The sequence below is a fragment of the Microcebus murinus genome, chromosome 19 (assembly GCF_040939455.1).
Source record: "Microcebus murinus isolate Inina chromosome 19, M.murinus_Inina_mat1.0, whole genome shotgun sequence".
NCBI classification, from domain to species: domain Eukaryota; kingdom Metazoa; phylum Chordata; class Mammalia; order Primates; family Cheirogaleidae; genus Microcebus; species Microcebus murinus.
This window is the reverse complement of record NC_134122.1, coordinates 24,794,217-24,820,280: the sequence shown is the minus strand read 5'-3', so window position 1 is coordinate 24,820,280 and position 26,064 is coordinate 24,794,217. Positions and strand designations below refer to the sequence as shown.

The 26,064-nt window shown below is 50.9% G+C and overlaps 1 protein-coding gene across 1 annotated transcript in view; it reads left to right on the top strand.

The window, feature by feature from the left end:
- Window positions 1-26,064, top strand: part of MMD2 (monocyte to macrophage differentiation associated 2) — a 55,711-nt gene that overhangs the window by 14,249 nt on the left and 15,398 nt on the right. The window contains exons 2-4 of the mRNA XM_012759362.2: window positions 12,770-12,851; window positions 15,520-15,680; window positions 18,302-18,376. Of these exons, the coding sequence (XP_012614816.1) occupies window positions 12,770-12,851; window positions 15,520-15,680; window positions 18,302-18,376 (318 nt within the window). The remainder of the gene's footprint in view (window positions 1-12,769; window positions 12,852-15,519; window positions 15,681-18,301; window positions 18,377-26,064) is intronic.

Sequence of the window (26,064 nt, the reverse complement as noted above, 5' to 3'; positions counted from 1 at the left end):
TCCTACAGAGGCTTCATTAGATTCAGAATTGAAACTTTCGGCAGGAAAGGCAGTGTGGTGTATTTCACCTGCATGCACGGGAGGCACGGGTGGACCTGCTTCGCCTGGTGCTAGACTGATGGGCGGGGCCTCCGAGGTAACCCTCGGCTCCCTTTCAATGTCCTGTGGTCTTAGCACCCCCTGCTTATCATTGTCTGAGTCCATCGTTTCCGCAGGGGTTGCAGTTTTGTGATTTTTTCCAAGATCCTCAGTGAGGACTCCGCACCCTTCCCCATCCACATCTCTGTGCTCAGTGTTTCAGAGTGGTCGGAGCTTTGTTGTTATCAAGATAAAGCCTAGATTTCACTTCTTTCAAAGAAAGGCCTCAGAGGGAAACAAATCGATCAGTCTGCATTTGGAGCGTGGATATTCTTAGGATGTGCGGATGGTGTTTCGGCTCTGTGAAGCCCCTGGGGTCGAGTGCTCCGTGTGTATGTGTGTGTGTGCATATGTGTGTGTGTGCATGTGTGTGCATTTTGCCCCAGAGAGGTGTGGGTCTCTGGGGGACTCTTTTTCTGAGCAGACAGCTGCACGGCTTAGGAATGGATGCCTGAATCCTAGTCACAGGGGAAGGGGGTGGACTGGAAACTGGCTTGGGCAAATCCCAGAGCCCCCTGCTTTAGAGTTTTCACAGCTCCGTCCTGCCCTGGGTGGCACATTGGACCTGTAGCCACTGGCAGAGCTGGACTGTTTCGGGGTTTGGAGGGAATGGGCCATCCCAAGGCCTCTACCACGTTCTGCTGGTCCCTTCACAGGGAAGAGGACAAGTGCTGCAAGGGTCGCACAGCCGACGGCATCAGCCTCTCCGGGCTGCTGTCTGGTTCCAGTGGAGGCAGGGACTGGCCTGGTCATGCCACTCTTCCCTGGCTCCACTCGTCTCTGGGGTCAGAGCTGCTTTTGCTCCCAGGGCTGCAGTTTCCCTGGGGCTGGGGGTGGGATTTGCTAATTCTTTTCAGCAAGTTTCTCCCAGTGGATTCCACTTTGGAGTCCTCTTAGAATGGAGTCAGCCATTGTCACCATGAGGAGGACGATGGTCCTTGTTCCATGAGCTCGCAGAAAATGTTCCTGGGTAATCCCGTCCTAATATCTGGGAGGGCACACCTGCAGAGACCTAGGTGTGACAAAGAGACTGGAGCCAGCTTGCCCACAGCTTGTTGGGTTTAGGAGAGAGAGAGCAGACAGGGTGGTGGCCTGTCCCTTCTAGAGGCAGTGGGAGGAGAACAGACCCCAGGTTCCTTGGGCAGTGCTGGCATTGGGGGTGGAGGGTGGCTGTGCTACCGGCCAGGCCATGCATTTTGGTGACAAAGCCCAGGAGCAACAGCCCCCAGGGAGCCTCCTGCACTCCACCCGAGTCAGGGTCTGGATCTATCCTGTTGGCCACCTTTCTGGGCTTCCTTCTCCTCATCTGAAAAATGGGCTTAATGACTCCCCCTCTGCAGGCTTCTCCGGGCTTCAGAGAGAAGCTATACATACGCTACTTCAGTTTCATTTCAGCCTGCACAGGGAGAACACAGGTGAATGGAGCAGACGTGGCCCCTCTTCAGCAAGCTCCTGCCCCGTGGAGGAGGTGCGAAGGAGCTTGCAAACTGTGAAGTGCTGTACAAACAAGCCTGCCTGGGGCTCAGCACGTCCACAGATGGGACTAGAGTAATTCTAAAGCAATAGCGCTTGCTCAGAGCACTGTGGCTGGTGCCTTCGGTGGTCAGCCTGTACCTACAGAGAATCTCAGTTTCGGTTTCCGCAGTAGCACAAGCAAGACAAGGATTTGAGAGCAAGTAGTGTGTCTGGAGGTGGTGACACACCAGCAGTGGATGGGGAAGGGAGGACAGAGAAGGGAAGGCAGGCAGTAAAGCGTTTATCTAGAAGCAAGTTGCCCCAGCTGGAAGGGTGGAAGCGGGAGCTTCTTTCTGCAGGGGTTGGGGGGGGAGGGGGGGTTGGGGGGTGGCTCCCTGGGAGGGTGTTATTCCAATGGAGGGTGGAGAAGCTGGGACATTCTTCTTCGGCAGCTTCTTGTAAGTCATTGGTGGAGGCTGAGACCTCCCATCGTTAACTCTGGGCACTTCCAGCTGCAAGGCCCAGTCCCCAAGCTGCTTCTGCAGCCAGAACAAGCCCCAGGTGTGGAGTGTGCAGCCCAGGGCCTGGGTGCTGTGGGCAGGGGGTGGGCAGTGGCTCGCCCACTTGGGTGGGCAAGAAACCCTGGAAAGCTTGTTACAAAGACTGCACAGATGGGGGCCACCCCCAGGGGTTCTGGGTCAGAAGGTCTGAGTGTGGGGGGTAGAATTTGCATTTCTAGAAAGTTCTCAGGTGATACTACTGCTCTGGGGACCCCACTTTGAGAACTGCTGTCCTCTGGCATCATGTCCGGGTTTTCCTTTACTGTTCTTGTCTGTAAGATGGGAGCGCTGTGTCATCATGGGGTGGGGGGGGGGCACCTGAAGATTCTGTCTGTGACATGGCCCTTGGAGGAGGTTGGTAGCTCACTTTTTCTCATTCTTCGGCTGCAGTGGGGATAGTCTTCCGGAGACATGTCCTGAGTGTTCCTGGGAGGGGGCTGCTGAGGGGCGAGGTGCTCTCCTGCGTGGCACACAGTGGGTCTCAGTGGGTGCTGGAGGGACCCGTGGGCACTGATGCCCACTGAGGGAAGGAGAAAGAGCCAGCGTAAGGGGTGGGGAGCTGGTCACCCTGCTCTGGTGGTGGCTCACGATGACCTTGGCCAGTGTCCTGCCCTCCGGGTCTGTCCAAACTGAGCTGGGTCTTGGCTCTCTGATGCTGCCATCCTCTCTGCCCTGACAGGTGGAGTTGCCAGCTGGGAGTTCTGGTCACCGCTCCCCTGCATGGGCTGCAAGGGGACAGTGGTGACAGTGTCCTGGGGCTTCAGGGTGGACAATGAGTGGGGCCTGCATGGACGACACTTGCACCTGCTCCGGCTGCAGGGACTGCCCAGATGCAGAGGCTGCCCATCGTGGCTGAGGTGTGGTGCTTCCTCTCCTGACCCCTCCCAATGAACAGCACAGAAGTATCGGGGACTCCTGATGCCCATGGCAGCCAGGCAGCCCCCAAGGCCCACGGTCGGTGTTGCAGCAGTGCCCCCTCATGGGGACCCCAGCCCTCCAGGGGAGCCCTGGCTGTGTCACTTACTGCACCTCAAAGCAGGGATGTGATGGTTTGCCACTAAAGGAGTGCGGGAGTCGAAAATGAAATGACTCAGGTAACCACTAAATACGAGCAACAACAGTGCTTTGTCCTCAAGCTGCCCCCTTCTTGGGCTCTTGTTCTCACAAGCAGTCTGTGAAGTGTCCAGAGCAGGAATTTTCCAGAAGGACCTCAGGCTCAGAGAGGTTGCATGCTGTTCCTTGGCCACACAGCCGGAGCTGGGCTCCAAATCTGTGACCTTTCTCCTGCCACCACGTTGGGGGTGCTGCAGGCTCAGGGTGCAGCAGTTGAGCCTCAGTCTCCTCTTCTGTGAGCTGTGTAAGGGGTCACTGGCTGTCACAGAGTCAGGAAAGAAAGTGCAATGGGAGTTAGAAATGTCCTCCCACCAGCACCACCGACTGTGCAGCACTGGGCATGTCTAGAGTCCTTTGTCTGCTTTGGGTGAAGACTTATCAATTCCTAAGTAATACTCCACCCACTCCTGCCGGTCTGGGACCTGATTGGCTGCTGCTGACGTCATAGGAATAGCTAGGAGCTGATTGGCGGGTGAGAACCCCAGGCTAGGTGGAAGGAGGGCTTGGCGGTCAGGGCTGGTATCCAGGGCCTATCCACAGGGGCTAGCCCAGTAGGGGCTGGGGGGTCCTAACCCATTCACAGTGCCGGCAGCTCCCATGGCTCCTTCTCACCCGTAGTCTCCCCGGGGCTTCCTGAGGCAGAGAGGCAGGGGGATGGCCCTTCCTGCAGAGATGGGGACCCTCGACGTCCCAGAAGAGATGCTCACCCAGTGCACCTGCTCCTGGCCTGGCTGAGGCCCACGCCCCTGGCCTGGCCCCTTCCACCCCTCGCTCAGTTTCCCCTTCCTGTTCCCAGCTCTCTCTCTCCCGGGATTTTGATCTCATGACCGTTCCCAGGTGGCACCAGCCCAAGGACTGTTTCCCAAAGGCTGAGCCAAGATGCCACAGGCCTTTCAGAAAGGGCCTTGAATTCATGAATGGACACAAAGGAGCAGCCCGGGGCCAAGCCGGAGGGGGGAGGGAGGCTTAGCAGGCTGGGGCCAGCTTGGGACAGACAGACAGACAGACCCCCTTTGTCTGGGAGCCTGATCAAATCTCTCTAGTCCTCTGTCCAACGGGCGACAGGCACCAGCCCAGCCCGGGATGGGGGACACACCAGGAAAGGGGACCTGCTTCTCTCTGGAGGCCACAGAGCCCAGCTGGGTGAGGCCAGGGGAGACCGAGGATCTGCAGAGCCGGGCTTGGAGGAGGGGCAGGAGGAGGAGGGCATGTGGACGGTGTGCAGACCCCACAGCCAGGTCAGGACTCCACACACACCAGGCCCTGGGAACCCCTGCACGTCCTCTTTGGTCACCCCCGACCACTGCAGGGGTGGCCACTGTCAGACTTGTGCTCCCTGTTCTTGAAGTTTATAGAAACAGAATCTGAGTGTGTGCACTGCCATTCAGCATTCGTCTGCCACGCACCCATATTTCCGCATGCAGCCGTAGTTCTCACTGCTGTCTGCTCTTCCGTCGTGCGACTGTTCCACGACTTACTTCCACTCTACCACGGATAGGCATTCAGGAAATTTCCAGGACGCTTTTTAGCCAGCACCTCCCCTCCGCAACTCTGACGCAGCGGGTTTGAGATCATCTAGTCTCAGATACTGATTTCAAAACTAGACTTTAACATTTAAAATGTTTTTTGTTTGATTAGGTTTTTTTAAAGGTCACTAAAGTGATAAATGAACATTGTAGCTGGCCAAGTGACGCAGAAATGCAAAGAAAATAACTCTTCTCATTCCCTTCTCCCCCGCCTTTCCTCTGGTTTGTTTCTTTTCATACCTTCTGCTTTTCCAAGTCAGCAACCTGGCCTTGCCCCTTGCTGTGGTTTGAGTATTTGTCCCCTCTGACACTCTCGTTGAAACTTAATCCCCATTGTGGCAGTATTGAGAGTGGGAAGTTCCACTGTGGTATTTGGGAAGTGGGAACTTTGGGAGGTAATTAGGATTAGATAATGTCATGCGGGTGGGACACTGGTGGCTTTAAAAGAAGAGGAGAAGAGACCTGAATCAGCATGCTTGGCCACCCTTGTCCTGTGATACCCTGTGCCACCTTGGAACTCTGCAGGGAGTCCCCACCAGCAGGAAAGCCCTCACCAGAGGCAGTTGCTCAACCTTGGACTTCCCAGCCTCCAGAACTATAGGAAATAAAACTCTTTTCTTTATAAATTACCCAACCTTGTGTATTCAGTTTTAACAGCAGAAAATGCACTAGGACATCCTTTAAAGATTGTATGACTGTGGGCAAGTCACTATGTCTCAGGAGTTTGTCTACTCCAAAAATTCTGTAGGTTCTAAGTTGAGACTGTTTCTAATGCATAATCTTGAGTCTGTAAAGGACTTAATAAATGCTCTGAGATGATCACTCATGTATTTGCTAAGCATTACCTATTGGCCACTGGGATCTGGATAAGTACCAGAAAGACAAAGATGAGTCAAGACCAGTCCCCCAGGTTTGCAGTTTAGGGGCAGAGGTAGACCCAGGAACACACAGTTACAAGGCTGTATCATATGTGCTGTGATAAGGGTTGCTCAGGCAGTTGTAGGGGTTTCTCTGCTTAGCAGTTCTCCAGGAAGATAAAAGTTAAGGGATGGGAATTCCAGGCAGGTGTCAGCTTGTGCAATTGCCCAGAGGTGGGAGAAGGCACTTGTGCTCTGGGTCCTCCAGTGCTTTTCCAGAGCTTTCCAAGACCTAGGAGTCTTGGTGTAGACTTTCTAAGGTGAGAGGGACTGACAGGTTTCAGTGAGACCAGGTATTATGGATCATGGGCAGTTTGTGTCTCTGGTGCTCTGACCGACTGGCCTTGCAGGCTGTGATTCCAGGAACTGGGAAAGCGCTCTGTCCCTTCCTTTCATTTGCCTCCAGATCCATAACCAGTCTTCCATCCTGGAGTGGATGCCCAGATACATTATACTATAGTGTAAAAGACTGACAACAACCTTTCCCATCAGAACCACAGATGGGGCTGAAAAGGGACATGAGTTCAGCAGAAAGTGTAAACCAGGAGCACGAAGGTAACTTCTCTGAATCCCTGTATAAAGTGAGAATCACGATCTCTGCCCTGCTCAGCTGACAGTGTCATTGTGAAGGTCTGAGCTGAGGAGCATGAAACCATTTGGGGAACTCTTAAGCCAGAGATGGCGTCCTCTTGCCTGCCCCGTGCCCGCTGCGGACATTGCTAATTCATCATCATTCATTTCCCGCCACGCGTGGACACGCTCCGGGCAGCCACGTCAACCCATCGGGGTTGGCAGGTGAGCTGGAGCCTGTTTGCTGCCCTGGCTGAGCCAGGTGTTCTTGTTATGGTCTAGGGGTCTTGTGGCTTTTCTGCTGTGTGGCACATGGTACCACCGTCCCCTCTCCTTGGCTGCAGATTGGAATCACCTGGGAAGTTTTGAAAAATACTGGGTCCTGTTACCACCCCTACCCCCACGCCCCGCCAGCCATTGTCTGGCCTGTGGCCTGGGCTCCGGGATTTTTATGTTCTCTCCAGGTGATTGCAACGTTTTCTCTGGCCTGTTCCTCCAACCTGCTAGGGAGTGATGTATCTGTGCCAGGGCAGCCCAGGACTCCACACAAATATAGAAGAGTTGCAAGAAAAATTCAGTGAACATCTAAATGCCAGTCAGGTAGAGTCACAAGATACTAACATGTTGCAACAAACCTCGCTGTAATTCATTGCTCCCTCTTCTCTTTGGACCATTCAAGGACAAATTGCAGGCATCTTGACACTTCATCTGTAAACACAGCAGTGTACAGTCTCCTGCATAACCAGGGTACACGTATTGCTCCTGGTAACGTCAGCATTTGATACAATACTGTGACCTTCGTCTTCCCACAGTGCCATTAGAATTGTAAGAAGAAAATGTCATTTTGCATTCTAGCGCCTATGCATTTTATTTTTGTGCATTTGTGTTGTCTTCTTTCACCCACAGGCATGTATTGACCTTATTGTAATTGCAATGAATGATGTATCCTTTCTATGTTTTTACTTAATATTATATGGCAACCATTTCCCATGTCATTACACAGTTTGAAAACGTAGTTACATAAGTAAAACTTGAATGCAAGCTCATAAAAATTCAAACACAGGTAAAATAACAGGCTTTCTTATCTCCCATCTAATCCCAAAAATTAAAAATAAGGGGGAGGGGCAAAGTCCTCTGAGACCAGCACCCTGAAACTCACCCATCTCTCATTTTTGTTTCATGTCTATTTCTAGGCACTTATATATATTTGCTGCACATATAATCTTATTACTTGATTTTTCTATTTGATTTTTATCATCTGCACATTATATTTAATTGCACTTACAAATTTTTATTTTGAAATAATTATAAATACATAAGATCTTGCAAAAATAGTAGAGAGATCCTGAGTACCTTTCCTCAGTTTCCCCCAGTGGGAACATCTTATGTAACTAGAGTACAGTGTCAGAAGCCAGCAATTGCTATTAGAACCACTCCACAACGCACAGCATACACAGTATACATTTCGTGGTGTACACCGTCAATATATACAATTTTTATTTGTCAACTTAAAAAATAAATTTTAAAAAATTGACATTGGTGCAGTCCACAGAGTTTATTTGGATTTTACTAATTCTACGTGCACTGATGTGTGTGTGCGTGCGCATGCATGTGCAAGTGTGGTGTTTGGATCTATGCGTTTTTATCGCATGTTTAGGTTTGTAAACTATCACCACAATCAAGATACAGAACTATTTCGTCACCACAAAGATTTTTTGTGCTGATTCTCACATCCTCCCACCCCCTTCCCTAATCCCTGGCAACCACAAATCTCTTTTCTGCTTCTATAATTTTGTCATTTTGAGAATACTATAAAAATGGGGTCATACAGTAGGTAACCTTTGGAGACTGACATTTTTTTTTTTTTTTTGAGACAGAGTCTCACTCTGTTGCCCTGAGTAGAGTGCCGTGGCCTCAGCCTAGCTCACAGCAACCTCAAACTCCTGGGCTCAAGTGATCCTCCTGCCTCAGCCTCCCAAGTGGCTGGAACTACAGGTGTGCCACCATGGCCAGCTATTTTTTTCTATTTTTAGTAGAGACAGGGTCTCGCTCTTGCTTAGGCTGGTCTTGAACTCCTGAGCTCAAGCGATACTCCCACGTTGGCCCCTGAGATTGTTGGGATTACAGGCGTGAGCCACTGTGCCCCGCCTTTTCTAGTGTTTTTGAGGTTGATCTAAGTTGTAGCATGTGTCAGACGTTATTTCTTTTTATGGCTGAGTTATATTCTGTTGTGTGCCACATTTTGTTTGTCTGGTCATGCATTTACCAGGTGACTCAATGTGTGGACAAAACCAAGAAATGATGGTCTAGCCTCTCGTAGCCTCGTCTTCAAATTGGAATAATACACTGTGCTGTCTACTTTACAAGGATGTTGTGGCTTTACAGGAGACCCTCTGTGTGAAGTACCTAGAGATGGTCAAGCACCAGGAAGAACATGGTGCCCGGGCTTTTGGGGGAAAACTCTTGAGAGAGGTGAAAGGAGAATTTCTTTGAGCACCTGCTGGGTCTGATGCCATGTGGGCTCTTGACGCATATTCTTTTCTGATACCTGCAGGCTAGGCGATGCCATCCCTTCTTCTGTACCAGGAAGCTGCAGCTCAGAGAGGTTAAGTAATTTTCCCCAGATCACACAGCATCTGGGCGCCCATGCAGGGATTTTCCACCTTGCCGTTTCCATCCTTTGGTCTAACCAGTCACGGCTTGCTAGAAATGTCGGCTCTTTCAAGAGAAATTTCCTATAGCCATGGGCTGCCTCTCTGATAAGTTTCAGCAGGGCAACATAGCAAGACTCTGTCTCTACAAAAATTTGAAAAGTTAGCCAGGTGTGGTGGTGCCACCTTTAGTCCCAGGTACTCGAGAGGCTAAGGCTGGAGGATCCCATGAGCCCAGGAGTTGGAGGCTGCAGTGAGCTATGATGGGGCCACTGCACTCTATCTCAGGTGACAGAGTGACCCCATCTCTAAAAAAAAGACAAAAGCAAAAAAAAAAAAAAATTAAAAAAAGGAAAAGGAAAATTAAACAAGTTTGTCTTAGATACATTTTAATAGAAAAAGTAATTAATAAGTAAATCCCTGCTTGGCATTCAAAGCACAGGTTTTTTTTTTTTTTTCCATCTAAGAATGCACTTGGACTTTATACAATAAAAATTCTCTTTAAACATCAGAATAAAAAGGCTGTGTGGCTACTGTACGCCCCCCTTTCCGTGAGATTCTGGAAAAGGCAGAGAGCAGAGCAGTGGTTGCCGGGCTGGGACTGGGCAGGGGTGTCGGGTACACAGGGGCAGGAGGCAATTTTGGGTGGATGACGGGCTGTTATTTGTCTTGATTGTGGTGGTAGTTACAGGACTCTATCCATTTGTCAAAACTCATAAAGTCTGCTTTGAGTTTTCCCGGGGAAAAAAACAAACAAAAACTCATAAAGCTATAGCCAAAAAAGGGAAATTTTACTGTATGTAAATTGACAAATTTAAAAAAAGGAATTCACTGCCTTCTTAAAATGCTCTGCTGGAGTTTATGAAGAAAGGAATTAGGCCACAAGCAGTTAAAAGGGGAAGTTCTTGGGTCCTTGGGGTGGTGGGAACCCAGCTCCTTGGGCGCTTGCCCGCCGGCCCTGTCTCCGGGCCTCGCTGTCCTCCCTGCCAGCATTCAGTGGTGGCAGTGTGATCGAGGGACAAGGGAGGTCTTGTAAAGCCCATAAATAAATAAATAACTGCCTGTCCCAGGTCGCCATGGCAACCGTGACATCACCCTTGGACCCCGCATGGCTGGTACTCTTGGTGGCCTGCTGGCATTTGTTAAAGGGGCAGGGAAGATGGGGCCGCCAGGCCGCACCTGCCGCCAGGCAGAGGAGGGGAACTCCGCAGGTGGAGACTTGGTTTCCCACCGTGGATGTTCCCCACCTGGGAGAAAGGTGCTAGCCGAGTCCCTTCGCAGGTGGCACAGGCAGGCACCCCAGCCTGGGTGGGGGGAGTGTAAATTTTCACGGCTCCCTTGGGGGCTTCTGGGCAGAGTCCATCGAGATTAACGCTGTGTGCACCTGGGTCAGTGTCCTAGGGCTGCAGTCACAGACTGCCACACACTCGGCACTTATTCTCTCCCAGTTCTGCAGCCAGAAGTCCGACATCAAGGTGGGGCAGGGATGTTCTTTGGAGGCTCCGAGCTCGGGAGATCTCTTGTGTGCCTCTCTTCTGGCGTCTGTGGCTGCCAGGCATCCCCATGCGCCCAGGCTTGTAGGTGCGTCGCTCCAGACTCTGCCTCACCAGCACACGGCCGTCTTCTCCTTGTGCGTTTCCATTCTCACATGACATTCTCCTCTCTGTGTCTCTCGTGTTGGTATCAGGACTCTGGGCATGTTGGATCAGGAGTCCGTCCTGCTCCAGGGTGACCTGTTCTTAATTAATTACATCTGCAACAGTCCTATTGCCAAATAAGGTCATGTTCTGAGGAGTTAGGACCTTCAACATATGGATTCTGGGAGGACGCGGTTCAGCACATCACACTATTGTTGTTGTTATTGCTTATTATTTAATAAGCCAGTCTTGCCCACCGACAGTGTCCTGGGCCACCCAGGAAAGGGTGGGCTAATGGGCTGTTCTGGGTTCCTGGGGACGCTTTTCTGGGGTCTCCATCTCCAGGGATGGGTCCTCGTTTTCTCTGTGACTGTAATCCCAGTTTTTAATCTGCCCCTGCAAGGGTGCCTGGCCATGGGGGATGGAGCACTGGTGTCTGTCTGGCTTGGCTCTGAAGCCTGGCCCTGGGAGTTCTTAGTTTTCTCATCTGTCTAATAGGCTTGGCATGACCCTGACCTGGGAGTCACTTGGCCAGAGAATCACGTGACCATGGGCAGATGCAGGATGCAGGCAGAGAGCAGGTGTCAGAGCGGTTGGGCAGCAGGGAAGGGGGGACCTGGCTTGGACCCCTGGGCTCATGCAGGTGACAAGGGGACCAGCGTAGGAAAGCAGACCCCAGCTGTTCCAGGGCAAGTCACAGTGTCCGTGTTGGGTAGAACCTCTCTTCCCCCAGCCTTGGCTCCTGCCCTGCCCACACCAGTGTGCATGAAACTGGCACACATAGGGCATACCATAAATGCTCCATGAGCTGTCCTAGCGTAGAGCCAGCACACAGAAGGTGCTCACTAAATTCTCTAGGGCCTGTACGAGCATGGATTGAGCACACAGAAGGTGTTCCATAAATGCTCCATGAACTGTACTTAGCATGGAACCAGCATACAGAAGGTGCTCAGTAAATGCTCAGTGAACCATATTGCATTGAGTCCTTTGTTCTGAGCCATACATTCATTTCTTACTTGGGGGGGTCGGTGTCTACAGATAATAATTGGGAACTTGGGGGAAAAGTGTTTGGCATCCACTTACCCGGTCCTGAGCCCAGGAGCTGGTCCTGCCCGCTGGCCTGGGAGCCGCTGTGTGCGGACCCTACCCCCGGCTCTGGATGCCTCTTCTCTGCCTGACCAACCGTTGCTCAGCTGCTTGACTTCCCAGCCCGAGTCACAGCCGCTGCACAGGGTGACATCATGGCAGAGCCAGGCTTTGGAGTCAACCAGGGCTGGGTGGAGCCCTGTCCCGCCTGGTCATCTTGTTTCCTGGCCTTCCTGTGCCGTAGCTTTTCCATCCGCGAGATGGGAAGTAGCTCCACACGGTGCTCGGTGAGGATCAAACAGGTGATCCTTCAAAGATTCCCCAAAGACACCAAAACATCAGGAATGTTTATTTTTAAGATAAAGTCACCTAGCAATTCCACGTGTGGATCTGAGCCCAGCAGAAATGAGTGCAGACGTTCACCAAAGGATGTGCACAGAACGTTCCTGAGCGGAGCTATACGTCACAGCCCCACGCAGGAGTGTCCGCACGCAGCAGGCCGGAGAACTCGTGCGTGGCATGTGCATATTCATGCGGGGAGTACTACTAGGCCATGAAAACAACCGATTGCTGTATCCAACAGCATGAACGAATCTCACACAAATCACAGTGAGCAAAACAACCCGGACACGAAACTGTGCTGTGTGGGTTCATTGATAGCAAGTTCAAGGTCAGGCAGAACTAAGTCCCAGTGACAACGCCAGAGGGTGTTTCCTCTGGGGCAAGGTACCCACTGGGGAGGGGCATGGGGCACTTTCTGGGGGGCAGGAAATGAGTTGTGACTCCTCCTGGGTGGTGCTTATGTGTATGGGGCTGGAAAAATTCACCGTATAAGTTATACATTGAGAAAGTACAAAACAGATATGAAGAGAATGCCACATCCCAGTGTTTGATAAAGTTTTGTAACAAACACCGCCATGGGATTAGGCACGAAATATTGGGTAGTCAAAAAACATTTAATAATCAGAAAGAGAGGGAGGTGAGGGGGAGATGGGGCAGAGGAAGGGGGGGGCTCTTCTATTCCCACCAGCAGCGGGGAGGGTCTTCAGGCCTCCTGGGAACTCCGAGCGGAGCTGCTTCCCCAGCCGAGCTTCCGGGATTCTGCTCTCGTTCCAGGTTCATGAACCACCGCGTCCCTGCCCACAAGAGGTACCAGCCCACGGAGTACGAACATGCGGCCAACTGTGCCACCCACGCTGTGAGTTGGCTCTTGGGGGGCTAAGGGCTGAGATGGGGACACTTCCAGGTGGGGGCGGGGAAGTCAGCGTCTTTGCCTGTGGAGACATTCAGCCCGTCCTCAGTGGCCCTCAGAAAAGTGAGTGGGATCCTGAGGGAAGGTCATGGAGTAAGTTAGACTGTGGTGCTGAGCATGCTCAAGAATCGTCTGTGGCTCCCTAGTACCCAGTGCAGCATCCAATCACTCTAGCAAGCTCCTGGCTGGGGCTGAGCCCGTCTGTGATCCCACCACTCGTGCCCACGCTCTCACCCCCAGATTCCAGCACTTGAACCACTCGCTGTTTCCTAAATAAAAGGCACAACTCCATGCCTTTGCACACGCTGTTTTCTCTGCTTGGTATACTCGCCGTCTCCACCCCAGCCTCACCTGTGAAAGCCTTTTCCTCATATGTGGTCTTGCCGAAATGTCCTCCCAAAGCCTTCCCATCTGCCCAGACGCTGGGAGTCCCTGGTCCCACCCCCAGCCCCCAGCCACATCAGCCCGCACTGCCCTGCATTATGCTGCGCTGGAAGGTACCAATCCATCGCTCATTCACTCAGCAAACAGCTCCTGGAAACCCTCAAAGCGCCAGCCGCTGCTCCAGACCTTGGTGATGCAAATGTGAGTTTAAACCGAAACCCTGGTGGCAGGCACAGTGGCTCACACCTGTAATCCCAGCACTTCGGGAGGCTGAGGTTAGAGGATCGCTTGAGGCCAGGAGTTAAAGACCAGCCTGGGCAACATAGCGAGATCCCATTTCTACAAAAACATTTAAAAATTAACTGGGCATGGTGGAGTGTGCAAGTGGTCCCAGCTACTCGGGAGGCTGAGGTGGGAGGATCACTTGAGCTGAGGAGTTCAAGGCTGCAGTGAGCTATGATCTTATCACCACACTCGAACCTGAGTGACAGAGTGAGACCCTGTCTCAAAAAAAGGTAAAAAAAAAAAAAGGAAAAAATTTTAAAAAATCAGGACAAAACATAATCAGTGTCTCCAGCCTAATGAGAACTATGTATGTCCCTAAATTCTGAAGTAGCATGAGGTAGATGCTGTTTATTTTTTAAGGTGATGTAAGACTCATGAAAGTAGTTTATAAGTTTGCAATTCCACACCCTTCATCAGCACTTCCATCTTGCCTGTTGCTGTCCAGTCTGCCGTGCACAGATGTACGCGTGGGTGGCTGATGGCCTTTGATTAAGGAACTGTCCTTCTGCTTGGTGTGCCACTGCAGGCCCTTTCCCCTCTATCCCATGCTTCCTGGCTGGCAGGGTGCCCCCTGCTTTTGCAAATTGCTTGGGCTGGCTTTGCAGCTAGATTTCTTTTCAGGGAATCCTGGCAGGTGCACATGGCTGGGCCGGATCCCCATGTGCCTTTTTCTCTCTGCTTTAGGCTTTTGCTGCCTTCCTTTCTGCAGTGTATATTCGTTAAGTGCCTACCGTGGACCGCTAACCTGTGCAGCTCACGTCACAAGAACAGACAGTGAATGAGTAAGGCTGTGATATAGGTTGTGGTGACTGCCGTGGAGAGAAGGCACAGGGTCTCACGAGAGCAGATACAGGAGGGACCTAGTCAGGGAGTACAGAGAACGTGCTTCTGAGAGAGGGACTTTTTTTTTGAGACAGGGGCTCACTCTGTCACCACAGGCTAGAGTGCAGTGGCATCATCATAGGCTCAGGCGATCCTCCTCCCTCAGCCTCCCGAGTAGCTGGGACTACAGGTGCTACCACTACACCCGGCTAATTTTTCTATTTTTTTTGTAGAGATGGGGTCTCACTCATGCTCAGGCTGGTCTCCAACTCCTAAGCTCAAGGTATCCTCCCGCTTCAGCCTCCCAGAGTGCAAGGATTACAGGCACGAGCCACTGCTCCCAGCCCCAGAGTGATATTTTAACTGACTCCTGAAGGATGACCAGGAGCCTCCTGAAGAGCAGAGGGAACAGCATGTCCAGCAAGAGGGAACAGCATGTGCAAAGGCCCTTTATTCAGGAAAGAGTTTGTCATGTGGGAGCAACTGGACGAAGGCCCGTGAGGTCAGAGCGTGGTGACCCAGGGGCAGAGCAGGAGGGAGAGTGGCGAGGGGCACAGGTGGAGGGCTGAGCAGGGCCAGATCGTACACCAGCAGAGGCAGAGGATTTGGCAATTCCATTCTCTACGGCCAACCACGATGGACTGTCCACTACTTAAACGTTTACAAGGTGAACCTTGTGCTGTTCTGGGCGGGCTCTGCCTTCAGGCGCTCTGTGTAGGGCAGCTAGGGGGCATCAGTGACGATGGTACGTGGTGTGTGGCACATCAGACTTCTCTGTGTGGTGGCTCAGAGGGGCTGGGTACAGGGGAGCCGGCTGCCCCCTGGGACATGGCTCTTAACCGTTCAGTGCGTGGGCCCCTCGGTGTCTAGTCAAAGATCTAGGCCTGCAGTGTCCGCGTCGGCAGCCACTGGCCCTTGTGGCTATCGAAATTCACACTTGAACCCGTTAAAAGGAAATGAAATGCAATAATTCCATCTTCCGTGGACTGGCCACATTTCAAGGGCCTCGTGGCTGCCACGCTGGCCGCCATGGTGGGCAGCTCGGGCTGGGGGGAGGGGCGGGGTGTGCTCGGGCGGTCGGGGCTCCCGGGCGCTGCAGCACCTGCCCCGCTCCCGCCTGCAGTTCTGGATCATTCCCAGCATCCTCGGCAGCTCCAACCTCTACTTCCTGTCGGACGACGACTGGGAGACCATTTCTGCCTGGATCTACGGCCTCGGCCTCTGCGGGCTCTTCGTGGTGTCCACCGTGTTCCACACTGTCTCCTGGAAGAAGAGCCACCTCAGGTGCCTCCTGCGCAGCCCACGGGAGGGGACGCATGTGGGCGGGGGGCCCACGTGGCCCGAGGGGTGAAGCTGGATGCTGAGTCTGCCTGGGGACGGCTCAGCTGAGCCAGGAGGGGCAAGGGTGGGGTGACCCATGGGCAGACCCCCATGGGCAGACCCCCTGGGCAGACCACTCACCCGTGGGAGCTCCCGGCTCACCTCTGGCAGGACCATGAGAGCAAGCCCCTGGCCGCAGGGCGCAGTAATCGTGTCCCTGGGCGCCTGCTTGGTTCCCGGCACCCTACAGGTGCTGTTCCCTAGTCTTCTCAATAATTGTGCAATGCAGGCATTAGAATCCCCAATTTTTAAAATTTGTATGTGATTTATTTTTTTATATTGTGGCAAAATAAACACAGCATCAACATAAAATTTACCATCAATCCCTTTTAAGCTAATTCAGTGGCTTAAAGCACAGTGACATCATTGTGCAACCACCACCACCCTCCACCTCCAGAGCTTGTCATCTTCCCAAGCTGAAACTCCGTCCCCATCAACAACAGCTCCCCGTTCCCCTCACCCAGCCCCGGTGCCCTCCGTTCTGCTTTCTGTCTGTGTGGATGTGACAGCTCTGGGGACCTCATGTAAGTGGAGTCACACAGCGTTTCTCCTTTTGTGTCTGGCTCATTTCACGTCACATGACGTCCTCAAGCCTCGCCCACGTGGTCGCTTGCAGTGCCTCTGTCTTACAGATGTCGCTACCGAGGTCGGAAGCCTCGCTCGAGGTTGCATAGCTGGTCGTGTCCAAACCAGAGCTGGTTCCGGGACTCCAGCCCCCCATAAAGCCATGTGCCACCCCCTCCTGTCCACATTCTTGCCCTGTCCCTGGTCTTTCTGGAGCCCCACAGGATGAGTTTCTCCAGGCTGCCGTAACACGTAACACCCCGGTGGCTCAAACAACACAAGTGTGCTCTCTCATGTTCCTGGAGCCCCAAAGTGTGAGATCGAGGTGTCAGCAGGGCCACGCTCCCTCCAGAGGCTCCAGGGGAGGGTCCTTCCTGCCTCTTCCAGCTTCTGGTGGCTCCTGGCATTCCTTGGCTTGTGGCCACATCACTCCAATCTCAGCCTCTGTCTTCACGTGGCCTTCCTCACCGTGTGTCTCTGTGTCCAAATCTCCCTCTGTTTTCTGTTATAGAGACACCGGTCATTGGTTTTAGGGCCCAGTGGTGTGACTGTGCTGAGCCTTAGTGACCCCGTCTATGACATGGTGGATGAAAATAATGGTGCCTACATTATTGGCAGGATCAAAGAGTTAATGCTCGCGAAGAGCTTAGAACAGTGCTCTGATGACAGGGTGTGCCCTATATGTGGGAGCTGTAGTTACTGTTTTGATTCTAGGAGGACATGTGGCTGAACCATACATAGAATCACTGGGCACGTGTGTTCGTGGCTGCCCTTTGCTAGTCAGAATCATAGTTTGTACCAGTTACCTATTGCTGCGTGACAAAGTAGGCTAAATCATAGTCATTTAGCATAACGAGAAGCATTTATTATTTATCTCTCAAAGCCTCAGAGGATCAGGGATTTGGGAGCTTAGCTGGATGTCTCTGGTTCAGGGTCTCTGCTGATGTCAGATCCGGGCTGAGGCTGTTGTCATCTGCAGGCTCGACTGGGAATGGAGTGTCCACTTCCAAGGCGGCTCCCTTACAGGGCTTGCAGGCTGGTGCTGGGAGCTTGGGGACACTCAGTTCTTCCTCCACAGTCACCCAGGGGCTTGTTTCCCCCAGAGTTTGTGATCCAGGAGGACAGGCAGAAGCTGTAATATCTTTTATGATCTAGCCACAGAACCCACTCACTGCCATTTCAGCCATATCCTGTTGGTTCCCTGAGTTTGCCGCATTTGTCGTGGGCAGGGACTGTGCAAGGGCGAATGCCAGGGGGCAGGACACCACTCTGTATCGAGGGCTACCGTCCGCTATTCAAGGTGAAGTAGTAATAAAAACAGCTCACATCTGTTGAGCACTTCTTGTTACGCGCTGTGCTATTAACTCGCTGAATCCTCACAGCGGCTGTGACCAGGTGGCTGTGTTCTCTGTTGAGTAGGGAGGAATCTGGGACCCAGAGAGTTGATTGTTTGAGGTTGTGTAGTCCCGAAGTGTAGAGCTGAGATTCGAACCCACACCTTCTGGCTCTAGAGCCTAGATCTGAACCACTAAGCTGTTCTGACATGGGATGTCGAAACCCAGAGAGTCTTCAGGGGGCTCCGATTAGTAGTTCTTTGCCCCTTTTGTGAGCCACTGAATTCTTTCTTCATTTGAAACTTTTGGAAAAGCCCGGTGTATAAAACAGAAATGCAGCATTGCTCTGGTTAGAGGAGGGGAGGGGACTTCAGATTCTTCCTCTCCTGGGGTGCCAGTCCCTGGGCATCTCCATAGGCCCCTGGGCTGATGAGGAGCCTGGTTTGAAAACTGCTACCCCCTGCTCTGGTCACTCACACACCGGGAGACAGAGGCCCAGGGATCCTGGCTGGGTAGAGGCAAGTCAGCCTGAGCCCAGCTCCCTCCCCTCCCGGGGCTCCGCTCTGCGTGCACCTGCCGGTCCCTGCGGCCCAGGGGCAGTGACGGCCACCTCTCTGCCCGCCCTAGGATGGTGGAGCACTGCCTGCACATGTTCGACCGGATGGTCATCTATTTCTTCATAGCGGCCTCCTACGCACCCTGGTGAGTACCTCCCGCCCCCAGCGGAGGCATGGCTGTCTTCTTCTTCTTGCGTCTAATTTATCTTTGTATTTGGCTCAGTAATATGTTGACTTGGCACAGGAGAGTATCTGCAGAAAGACTCCCTCCACCCCATTTTCCTTCCTGGAAGCAACTGCTTATTTGTAGCTTCTTGCACATCCTTCTAGAGCTATTTTATATGTAAAAGACAAATATGTATGTGTATGTGCACATGTATACACACACATGTATAAATATGTATTATACATGTGTACATATGTATAATGCATCTATACCTACATTTTATATTTACAAGTATATATTTATACTCCTTCCCTCCCACTTCTAATACAAAAGGAAGAATACTATACAAACTGTTCTGCAGTTTGCTTTCATTTTTTTAGTACTGTAGCTGGGGACATCTTTCCATATTAGTACTTTGAAGATCTCCTCATTCTTTTTAATAGCTGCATACTATTCCCCTATTCATGGATCTCTATTACATTGAGACACTCCGTTCCTTGGCTGTGACAAACAATGCTGCAGTAAATCTCTTGGCATGTCATCCATTTTGCACAGGTGCTTGCGTGTGTTGGCTAGAATCACGTGAACTTGCCGATAGCCATCCTGTTTTGTCCTGCAAGAACAGCAGCTTCGCATGGTCGAGCCTGGTCATTGTGGAACAAATTCCTAGAATTGGACTTTTTGGATCACAGTGGGTGGGCGCTAGTAATCTGGCTAAGTGTTGCCAAATCCCTCTCCACCAAGATTTATTCCAGTTTCAACTCTAGCAAGTGACAGGTCATTGACGGCACAGTGAGACAGGCCTGTGCACACACAGCTGTGACAGCTCAGAGGAGGTGCTCAGCTGCAGGAGGGCTGCCTGGAGGAGGTGTGCCACTCCCAGCATCTGCATGTTGGCCTCTGAGGCATGGGAGCCACATAAAGATTTGTTGTTACATTTTTCCCAGGGTGATCTCTATCTTTGGCCGTCATAAAAGGAGTATGATCTTTTATTATATCCCCTAATAAATGGGTTTTGTTTGTGTATATGAAGGCTATTGCTTTTTAAATACATTTTGTTGGTGTGTAATTTACAAGGACAATGTGCACAGTCTTACGTGTGTATCTTGATGAATTTCCAAACCGTAGCCAGCACCCAGGGGAAGAAACAGAATATGACCGGCCCCCAGAAGTCTCATAGCCCCTCTCTGGCCACTGCCCCCCAAGGGTGGCTGCAGTCCTGACTTCCATAGTCATGTACTATTAATGGTTTTGCCGGATGCTGCACTTTATGTTAACGGAATCAACGCTCGATTGCATCTTGCTTCTCTCCTGCATCCGTACGTCTGGTGATTCCTCTGCACTGTGCGCGGCTGTCTGTTCATCCTCCTCGTGGGGCAGCACTGGGAGTGGCTGTGCCATTCTCCTGCCGGGAGACGTTTGCAGAGTTTCCAGGGTGCGGTGGCTGCGGGGAATGGCCCTCTGCACACATTTGTACCTGGGGGCAGGTACAGAAGTACGTGTTTCTGTTGCGTCTGTGCTTAGGAGGGGCTGGAGGGGTTTGAGTGAAGACATTGGTGTGTTCTAGGTTTTGGACTGATGAGTGGCTGACTTGGGAGCAGAGAGGCTGGTGCAGATGCCTTAGGGACGCATGGTGGTGGCCCGGACCATCACAGCTGCCCTGGAGGGGTGGGACGGATTAAAAAGATGTTCAGCAGGAAAGTCTGAGTGGGAAAGAGGAGGAAAGAGGGGAAGATGGAGTTTCCGGGCTGGTTTTCCCTGGCACGCCGGCGACTGTTGGGAGTGGGCAGCCCTGCTGTGGTCTGCCGGAGAGATCACTGGATGTGAGCCCCGTGCACAGCTGGGCTTAGAGACAGCGGGACCTGCTGCTACCCTGGAAGCCAGTGGCCGATGGGAGGCCACTTGAGGGTGCCAGAGCTGAAGGTCGGAGGAGCCAGAAGCCACGGAGGGAGTTCAGCCCGTGTGGTGGCTTCTTGTTGGCCCTGAGCTGTCCCTGGGCACCACCTGGTGTCTTTTTGGTTGTTGCCGAAAAGAGTCAAGCTAAGTTTTGTGCTCAGCGGTGGCAGCTATCCCTGCCGTAGATTTCTAGTGCAACCCTCTGACTGTCCTCCCTGTGCTGCTGTAGTACCTGAGTGTCTGTTCTCGGCCCCTGGCTGTGGTTCACTGAGCACACTCCGTACGGGCCCGTGCTGGGAGCTGAGGGTAGCGCCGCAAACAAAAGCACGGGCTCCTTCTCCTGTGGAACTTGCCCTCTCATGGGGGACACAGACGTTGCGCGCCCAGTGCTCACACAGTCGTGGTAAGTGCCATGGAGGAGGGCACAGGTGTCAGGCGCCCTGGCCCGAGAGCTGCCTGGAGGTGTGTGTGAATCTGCAGGACTCAGGGATTGGATGGATGTGGGCGGTAGGAGGGACAGAGGAGCTAAGATGGAGACCAGTGTTCTGGTAGACACCTGGGTGCACGGTGAGAGGGGACATGGACTGGGTGGTGCTGAATTACTTGGTGGGTATTGTTCCTTGTACTGCTCTGGTTTTCAAGCCATTTTCTGCAGAGCCATGGAGGTCTCCAGAGGACCTCGGAAGGGCTAGGGGTGTGAACGACTTTGGGCCTCCCCATCCCTTCCTCAGTCAGAGAAACTCCACTTGGTTTTTTGTTTTTTACAGATTGGGCTTACATATAAGAGTCCTGCCTAAATGCTTCACGTAAGGAAAGGGTTTGAATGACTAGAAGAAGATTGGAAGGCTCTGGTGTAGTATTGTAGAAAGAGAATGAATTGTAGAGTCACACCAAGTTCTGGTCCCAGATCACCTTTGTCCAAGCCACATGCCCTTGGGCAAATTACAGAGTCTCTCAGAGCCTCAGTTTCCCAACCTGTAAAATGGAGGCATTGGTAACTGCCCCCTCCCCCCCAGCTGTAGTGAGGAGAAGCAAGGTCAGGGCACGATGTCCACACATATGTCTTTGCGTAGTGGAAGAGGATGTCCACACATATGTCTTTGCGTGGTGGAAGAGGCAGGCCTGTGTCATGGTTGAAGGAAGAAGTGGCAGAATCAAGTGTGGCACAGAGTCTTCCTTCCCGATGCTCAAGAAAACAAGCAAATGATATTTCTAAATATTGAGGAGGGTGAAAGAAACATCACTACCAGCTGCTGGACCAGGAGGAAGACATGGGCCCATGCCAGGATTTCAGAAAGAGTTGGAGAGTTCTGGAGCTGAGTGGAGCAGCCTTGGGGTGCATCCTCACCCACCTTCCCCTCTACCCCAACCCTCCTGGTGGTTCTGCCAGTGGCCTATACCTGCACAGGTGTCCTGATCTTGCCCTGCTGACTGGGGACACTGGAGAAGGCTCCTTGGGAAAAGTGTGAGATGGGCGGGGCGCGGTGGCTCACGCCTGTAATCCTAGCACTCTGGGAGGCCACAGCAGGCAGATTGCTTGTGGTCAGGAGTTCAAAACCAGCCTGAGCAAGAGCAGGACCCTGTCTCTACTAAAAAAGAAATTAATTGGCCAACTAAAAATACACAGAAAAAATTAGCCGGGCATGGTGGCGCATGCCTGTAGTCCCAGCTACTCGGGAGGCTGAGGCAGGAGGATCGCTCGAGCCCAGGAGTTTGAGGTTGCTGTGAGCTAGGCTGACGCCACAGCACTCTAGCCCAGGCAACAGAGTGAGACTCTGTCTCAAAAAAAGAAAAAAAAAAGGAAAAGGAAAAAGAAAAGTATGAGATGAGGAGAGCAGTGGGTTGGCTCTGGGTCGCAGGCTGAGCTGCTTAGCTGTGGTGGCTTTGGACGGTGTTGGCTTCACTAAGCTGGAGCCACAGTTCTCAGAATTCCCTTCTCTGTGTGGTCCTGGGTGGGAAGATAGAAGCAAAACAGTGTGCAGTGCTGGAGGCTGTTGCTTACGCCCCTTTTCTTTAGCTCTGGGCTCCTCAGTGGCCTGGGATTGCCTCCTTCAGCTTCTCTGGGTCTTGGGACAAACACATGTGCAGTTCCCAGCTTCTTCTGCTGGTCACCTACGTCATCCTCCTGTGTCATTGAGGTTGGTGGTGGCAGCAGACAGAGGCAGGTCCTGCTGGTCCTTGCTCTCCTCTGTGCTTCCGATTTTCTTCTCACTTCTGGCCCCACCGTTTGCAGTGACTTCAAGCCCATTAACAAGAAAACGAATATAATGAAATAAGAGCACAAAGACGAGATGATAAAACAAGCAACTAGAATGAACACGGTGACCTAAAGAAACACATTGAAGAACAAAGCCACGATGTGATGGAATGAATTAATAATTCAACTTAGCAAAGAACGGCATCGAAAGTACTGAAAATCAAATACCAGCCTATAGGGAGGGTTTGAGAGAATTAGGGAGAATGCACATGTTCTTAAAAAGCTGGACAGTAAAGCAACCAGAGAGAAGCTAATAGACATGAAAGACAGACGGACAAATTCTTCAGTCATCGAGACTGAAAAAAACCAAATCCCTTACAAAGGGAGAAATCATGTTTTGGCCTCAGGACTTGGCCATAGCACCACTCAATGCTGACACACAGTGGAGACATTCTGCAGGTTTCCATGGGTGGACCTCAGAATAAACTGTGTGGTGTGGTTATTGTGCATGCGCAAGAATAGGCAACCATTCTCATAAAAAAAAAGGAGTCCGAGGATATGGTACCCATGAAGAATTTTTGAAAAAAACTAGTTTGACAACAAAATCTAGCCAATTAAGAGATTCCAAAAAAAAAAAAAAAAGAAAAAAGAACTTAAGAATGGCAGTGAATATTGATTCTGTTAACAAAATCAACCAATGTTAAAGAGTTGTGTGACTTGTGGTTGTATTAATAGAAGAGAATATGAATATTACAGACTTTGGGAATGTAAAATCAATAGTGTCTCAGACAAATCAGGCAGTCGGCAGAGGAAAGGCAACCTATGGGCTTGTCTTTCTTTCGCAGCGGGGAGTCAATTGATAGCATTGACATTGGAAACATGTCATTTAAACAATTCCAACCTCCTTATGTTTTTACATAAATTATCTTCTTAACTGTAGAGTCAGAGTGAATTTTATGGTGAAGATCAGCAGAAAAAATTGTAGGGTTCATTTTCTTCTGTTAAATTCAAGTTAATGTTAATGTCATACTTTTAATTAAAAATGGCATGCATAATTTGTTTCTCACCGTTTCTGCCTTCCTTCGTCCCATCCATCTCTCTACCCTTGCCCTCTGTCCCATTTTATGCCCGTCTACCCTCCATTGCCTATTTCTTGATCTGCTTGGAAGGAAATCTGGAATGATGTTCACTGAAGATTATTTTGGGTAATGAGATAGGTTATTACTTTTTTTACCTTTAAACTTTTCAGTATTACTTAACTTCTTTATAGTGACAGCCGGACTCTTAGCAGGTCACTTTTTTTTGGCAGAGGTTTTACATAAGATGTTCTCCTTCAAGAAATTCATTCCAGAAAAATTTTAAAGGACCCCATTCCCCAACCACAGCCACCATTAACTGTCCCTTTCCAGACAAAACCACTTGGGAAGGGGTTCAGATATTTTTCTATGTATTTACACGTATCTCTTTATGTGTACAAATAATATAGTGATGTTATTCCTGATTCATGCCCCCTCAACACCTAGCCATGTATTTTACAGATCTATCCCAGTTGGTACAAACAGATTGTCCTTATATTTTTTAAACTGCTGTGGTGGGGCATGGTAGTTCTTGCCTGTAATTCCAGCACTTTGGGAGGTCAAGGCAGGAGAATCGCTTGAGACCAGGAGTTCAAGACCAGCCTGGGCAACATAGCTAGACCATGTCTCTACAAAAAATAAAAAAAATTAGCTGGCATGGCGGCAGGCAGCTATAGTCCCAGCTGTAATACTTGGGAAGTTGAGCCAGGAGGATCAATTGAGCCCAGGAGTTTGAGGTTGCAATGAGCTACGATGAGGCCACTGTACTCTAGCTTGGGCAACAGAGCAAGACCCTGTCTCAAATAAATAAAACTGCTGAATATTCCACAGGATGGTGTATTAGTCAGGGTACCATCAGGAGGCAGATACCATATAATGATTTGAACAAGGAAAACTTAATCCAGACATAACTCAGAATATGCTAAGTTCAGGTGAGATCACTGCAATAAAGTAAGTATCATACTAAAGCTAGTCACATGAATTTTATGGTTTCCAAAGTACATATAAAAGTTGCATTTACACTATCCTGTAGTGTGTTCAGTGTACGATAGCATTATGTCTTAAAAAACAATGCACATGCCTTAATTAAAAAACACTTTATTGCTAAACAATGCTAGCAATCATCTGAGCTTTTAGCAAGTCGTGATCTTTCTGACCGTGGAGGGTCTTGCCTTGGTGTTGACGGCCTTGCTGTGGGTTAGGCTTTGGCTTAAGGGAATGTTGTGGCTGGTTTGGTCTTCTATCCAGATTGCTAAAACTTTCCCCATATCAGCAGAAAGGCTGTTTCTTTTTCTTATTATTTGTGTGTTCACTGGAGGAGCACTTTTAATTTCCTTTAAGAACATTTCCTTTGCATTCACAACTTGGCTAACCGTTTGGTGCAAGAGGCCAGCTTTCAGCCCATCTCAGCTTTCGATATGCCTTCCTCACTAGCTTAATCATGTCTGACTTTTGACTTAAAGTGAGAGAGGTGCAATTCTTCCTTTCACTTGCACACTTCAGAGACCATTGTAGGGTTATTAATTGGCCTGATTTCAATATTTCTGTGTCTCGGGGGATAGGGAGGGCTGAGGAGAGGGAGAGACGGGGGAACGGCAGCCATGGAGCAGCCAGCACATGCATAGCTATTGTTTGCTGTCTTACATGGTGTGGTTTGTGGCTCCCCAAACAAATTATAATAGCAATGACGAAGATCACTGATCACAGATCACCATAACAGCAATAATAATAATGAAAAAGTCTGAAATATTGTGAGGATTACCAAAATGTGACACAGAGACACGAAGTGAGCACCTGCTGTTGGAAAAATGGCATCGATAGACTTGCTTGATGCGGGGCTGCCACACCTTTAATTTGTTAAAAAAAAAAAAGCAATACCTGCAAAGTGCAATAAAGTGAAGCACAGTAAAGCGAGGCGTGCCTGTATCGAGAATTATTAAGAGGACTGAAGTGACGGAGAACTGATGAATGAGAGTTCAAGACAATTCTAAAGAACACAGTATCAGCAGATATGAGGGACAACTCCTATCCCTAAGGCCAAAGGTGAGTTCAGGTGCCCAAGGGCGAGCCCCCTGCCCTCCACCCAGGGATGAGATCCCAGGACCTCATCTGAAATGGCGTGGCCTTGGCATGCTGGATGGCAGAGGTCAATGACAAGCCTGCTTGTGCGACGTGCCGGAAATCTTCCCTCCAGGATGCCAGGGAGGCCATCCACAGGGGTGCTGATCCTGGACATGTGCTCCGTGCTGGGGACGCTGCCGTGGATGCTGCTGGGACCAGGAGATGGGGAGATCTCCTCTGTGGGGACCTAGAACATTTCTGTGCAGTTCAGTCATCAGCCAATCAGCTTGCTGGACAAGAAGCCCCATGGGAACCCCAAGTGTGCATGTGGGGCTGAAAAGGGGTGTTGGGAGCAGCTGCCTGGGCTAGGGTACAGCTTGCTCTGTCTGGGGTCCCTGCTTTTACCTAAGTCAACAGCTGGAGAAAACACACTGAGG